This window comes from Sapajus apella, unplaced genomic scaffold (assembly GCF_009761245.1).
Source record: "Sapajus apella isolate SASKATOON/1434 unplaced genomic scaffold, GSC_monkey_1.0 scaffold22, whole genome shotgun sequence".
NCBI lineage: Eukaryota > Metazoa > Chordata > Mammalia > Primates > Cebidae > Sapajus > Sapajus apella.
In genome coordinates, this window is record NW_022436962.1 from 11,065,216 (window position 1) to 11,070,301 (window position 5,086).

General features: G+C 47.6%; 1 protein-coding gene across 15 annotated transcripts in view; it reads left to right on the plus strand.

Moving 5' to 3' along the window:
• The first annotated feature begins 1,709 nt into the window (after positions 1–1,709).
• Positions 1,710–5,086, plus strand: part of CD46 (CD46 molecule) — a 32,702-nt gene continuing 29,325 nt past the window's right edge. For 7 of the 15 annotated variants that reach the window (XR_004272187.1, XM_032289075.1, XM_032289076.1 and 4 more), the window contains exon 1: positions 1,713–1,966. Coding sequence is in view for 14 of the 15 variants with exons in the window: in XM_032289075.1 (XP_032144966.1) it covers positions 1,870–1,966 (97 nt within the window). In the remaining variant the exon portion in view is untranslated. Of the gene's footprint in view, positions 1,967–1,998; positions 2,300–5,086 lie in introns of those variants that run through there. The other 8 variants (XM_032289079.1, XM_032289078.1, XM_032289080.1 and 5 more) reach the window with 5 other exon arrangements.

Here is a 5,086-nt window from a genome sequence, read left to right on the forward strand (position 1 = left end):
CGCTCTTGTTACCCAGGCTGGAGTGCAATGGCGCGGTCTCAGCTCACCGCAACCTCCGCCTCCTGGGTTCAGGCAATTCTCCTGCCTCAACCTCCTGAGTAGCTGGGATTACAGGCACGCGCCACCATGCCCAGCTAATTTTTTGTATTTTTAGTAGAGACGGGGTTTCACCATGTTGACCAGGATGGTCTCGATCTCTTGACCTCGTGATCCACCCGCCTCGGCCTCCCAAAGAAAATAAGGTCAACATAGAAAGCAGAAAACTGAAAAGCACAAGGAAAGTGAAATATCTATAATCTTTTCAACCATTGTTAATTTTGCTGTATTCCTAGCTGCTTTATATATATATATCAATATGGTACATTTTTTTAATAAAAGAAATGCCAATAAGGCACATGCCAATTTGGACTCTGCTTTTTCCACTGACAATTATATCATAGTTTCTCGTATTTGGTATTCTTTTACAACAGTCACTGCATAGAATTCCATCACACCAAGGTAACTACCAGAAATTCCTTATTACTTTTGCTAGACACTTAGGGTTTACATTTTTTCCAAAATTATAAATCTTTGATCACAGCTCTGATGATTTCTCTGGGAACTGACAGCCTAACAGAAGTCATGTCCACTTTAAGACTTTTAACTTACTGAAAAGTTATGTTAAAACCAGAGTGCTGGTCCCCCTGCAACACGTTCATTCACATTGGCTGACGTTTTAATTCTCTGCCAATCTGAGAGGAAGAAATGTCAACTCTTTTTGTTTAATCTTTTAATGCCAGTCACGTCCCTTTTTTCCCTTTTTCCCAGTCACACTAGTTTACTCACAACGCTACAAATCAATCCTGCTCATTTTTAATTTTTCAGCATTGTTCCTGAGACTGTTTCACAAAAAAGAAAAGTTCTCCCCCTTATCCGCTTCACCTAACAATTTCTACCCATCCCAATCCTCCTGCATTTATTGCTTCCAGGAATTTGGCACTTAGGACACCGTTGTCCTTACATTGTTCATGCATGTGTATTTCGTCTTCAATAGAACATTTACTCGCTCAAGGTCAAGAGCCCCATAGAGTCCCAATTTGCTACGTGCCTGATGTCCCTTAATAATTTAGATTCCAACGGGGGACCTCTCCAGGGAGGAGAGCAAAGAGCAAATTACCTTAGGGGCTGGGAGTGCACGAGCCAAACCTTTGAGACTGTGAAAACAAGACGGCCCTGAGACGATTCAGTAGCAGGCATTCAAGCAAGAAAAACTCAAATATTGTTCCTAATAATGTCTAACGGCAAATACCGAGTAAGGCTCCAGGCAGTCCGGACAGCCTGCAGTGCCCCAGGATGAAATTAACCCTGAGGGGTGCTGGCCCACAGTGACGCCCGCCCTGGCCTCTGGATCTCTATTTTTAGGTCGAAGGGCTTTATTCTTGAGTCCCGAGTTCCTGGAAACAGTACTAGGGCAGCTTAGTTTTCTTTCCACCCTTCCTGGGTCACAAACTAGGCGGTGATCCAGCCCTTTCTCGCAGACCGACTCAGGTTTCCAGGACAGCGGGCTCAGGGTTTAGCAAGAAAAGAGGCGGGTCCCGGTGAGCCTACAGGTTTACTCCCCGCCATGGCCACGCCCTATCTCCAGGAGGCCAACGGGCCGCCCCGGAGCGCCAAGGTCCCGCCCAGCGGTCCGCCGATTGGCCCCACCGCCCCCGTGCCTCTACTCACTTCCGCCTCGGGCGCAGCTCAGGCCACGCCCACCCGCTGTGCGGCTGTGGGCACTTTGTGAGTTTGGGGATTGTTGCGTCCTGTAAGCGGACTTCCCTGCTCAGCTGGCTCCCGGTTTCTCTGCTCACCTCCGGATAAATTACGGCGACTTCAGCGACGCGCATGGCGCCTCCCAGCCGCTGCGAGTGTCCCTCTCCTTCCCGGCGTTTTCCTGGGTTGCTTCTGGCGGCCCTGGCGTTGCTGCTGTCCTCTCGCTCTGGTAGGATCGCGGGGCGGGTTCGCGCGTCAGCTGTGAAGCCAGAACTCTGCTGGATCAGCTGGGCTGGAGGCACGGGGCGGGGCTGACCGTAGGTCCTGCCTGCTTGGGGTAGAGGGAGAGGCCAGGGTTCTCCGAAGGGCGCAGTGCGCAGATCCCTGGGGTGTGTGGCGGGGGATGCGGGGACCACTTAGAGCCCGAGGTGAAGCTTGTTTGCTGGAGTGATGTGCGCAGCCCGGATTTACGGAGGGTCTGGCTGCACCCCCAACAAAAGCGTGCACCTTGTTTTCGGGATTGAGTCCAGTCGGCAAGGGGAGCGCGGACTGGGTGCCCCGGGTAAGGGCTTGCTTTGGAGTGCACGGCTGCGTGGGAGTGTTGCCAGGGCCCGTGCTGTGCCGGCGGTGAGAGTTTAACCTGTGTTCCCTGGGCGGGGCAGTTGGCGCCTTGGTGAGCTGGGTGTTCCTTAGCGCTTCGGCGGTATCCGCGAAAAGTGCTGCAGTGCGTCCGTCCGCTGTGCCCCGTAGGCTGGGCTGGCATGGGCTGTGCTGGGCGACCAGGGACCTGGCCTGGTGTTGTTGAGAGCGTGCTGTGTGCAAGTGGCCTGCCCTGCAGAGTTCACGGTGGGCAAGACCCCTCACTGTTTGCTTTGAATGGAGTGACCGTGGACTCTGGGGCTAGGGGGGCATGTTGGGTGAGAGCAGGCTCTCAGTGCCTGGGGTTAGAGAGGGTGGTAAGGGCGCGCCATGCGTTTTGTGCCTTCTGTGAACAGTCTCCGTGTTGCCTGAGATCCTATTGGTCTTGATTTTTAACTAGCTGCTTTTTTGGGGCTTGGGTGGGTCATGGAGTCATATTCCTGTTCCCAACCAATATATTCACTATCTGATTCCATTACCTAATGGCTTTTTGACATCATTTTCCTTCTTTTCATTAGTTTGAGTCATATTTGAGAGATGTGAAGAAACCTAAAAAACACTGGTAACCAAACCTATTGAGAAATTAGTATCCTAACAAAGGAAAGGAAATTATGTTAGTCTGGTTTCCCCTACAGCTCAGAAACTAAAGCTGAAGCCCATCCCACTAAATTTGTTTTGTATTTCATTGAATGGAATAATACTATTAAAAATGCATACTAGGCCAGGCGCAGTGGCTCATGCCTGTGATCCCAGCACTTTGGGAGGCCCAAGTAGGGTAATTGCTTGAGCCCAGGAGTTGGGCAAGCAAAACCCCATGTCCACAAAAAATGCAAAAATTAGATGGGCATGGTGGTGTATGCCTGTGGTCCCAGCTACTCTGGAGGCTGAGGTGAGAGAATCACTTGAGCTTAGGAGGTGAAGACTGCAATGAGCCGTGATCATGCGCTGCGCTCCAGCCTGGGTGACAGAGTGAGACCCTATCTAGGAAAAAAAAAAAAAAAAAAAGCTAAGAAATATATACTTATTGAAGAAAACGAACAGAATCAAAGGACAACTATTTTTAATATTTTGGACTATTTCCTTCTGACTTTATATGCACTTCAGGTGTATGTATGTCCAAAATTATATTTAGGATCCTCTTACGTGTACAGTTTGTACGTTGCGTTTCTTTCCTTAGGAACATTCATTCAACGAATATCAGTCTTGAATGTCTGGTGCTATAACACTTGTAGGCAATCACAAACCGTTCCTATTTTCTTGATCCTTTTTTCACTATTTGTTTACACACATGTACATGCAGGAAGATAAGCAGGGACTTTGTTTTGCTCACTGTTACAAGCTCAGTACTGGGAACACAGTAAACAATAAATATTTACTAAAATGTATTGGGAGTGGTAGACATTAACTAAACGTAATAGTAACAAATATTTTATGAACCAAGGGAAGTGCTTTGGAGAAAAGGAGCATAATTTTCTGACAGCATTTAACAAATGGACTGGAGGCAGGGAAGGCTTTTCTGCTCATCAAACAGACAAAACTCTGCCTCTTTGGGACATCTGTGCTTGCTGTTCTCAACCCTGGAACATTCTCCTCCTGAACTGCTGCATAAACGGGCTCTTTTCTTCTGCAAACTCAGCTGGTATGTTACCCCCGCAGAGACCTTCTGTGACCCCTCATCTCAGGTTGAACACATACAACCCAGTTCAAGTCCCTCTTCACTTGTAATCACCCTTTTAAAATGACCTTTTCTATTCTTTGTCTCTCCCCATCAGAATGCAGGGATCTTCTCTGTCTTGTCACATTTGTGGTTCCAAAAGCCCAATTTGTTTGCCTCCATATCAATACTGACTCAGTATCCATATAGACATCTGTTAAATACCAGAAAATTAAATATACTATTTGGCTGGGGCTTAGGGCCTAGGAAAAAGTTCCTCCTGCCTCCAGGAAGAAGGTTCTTTAAAGAGCTATGCTCAGGGTGGTCTTTCTGTGGTACCTAAAAAGCCAGGGCAGGGGCAGCTGAGGCCGGAAAGGATCTGCCTCCTCTGTTTGTGTTGATTGTAGGGCTTCCAGTACTTAAGTCTTGCATCTCAGTGATCATTAAAACATTCATTTTGAAGGAGGGTGATGGGAGGAGGGAGCAGTGGTGATAAGAAGAAAACCTCAGTTGGGGGGAAATGGGGGAGGGATAGTGGGGAGTGGGGAGTTGGGGAGAGAGAGCATGGGGAGAAACGCCAGATATAGGTGAAAGGGAGGAAGGTAGCAAACCACACTGCCATGTGTGTACCTATGCAACAATCTTGCATGTTCTTCACATGTACCCCAAAACCTAAAATGCAATAAAAAAAAAAAAGAAGAAAACGAAAGGCCTTTTATTTTAAGATTAATGTTTACAATAGACTTAGTACTAGAAGTTCAGGCTGGGCAACATAAGGAGATCCCACCTCTACAAAAAATGTAAAAAAAAAAAAAAAAAAATTAGCTAGGTGTGGTGTTTGTTACATGCCTGTAGTCTCAGCTACTTGGGAGGCTGAGTCAGGAGGATCACTGGAGCCCCCACAGTCAAGGCTACAGGTCAAGGCTTCAGTGAGCCCTGATTGTACCACTGCACTCTAGCTTGGGTGACAGAACAAGACCCTGTTTCCAGAAAAAAACGAAAAGGAAAAAACATACACATTAAAAAAAAACAAAACAGGAAGTTGAAGAAGAACAT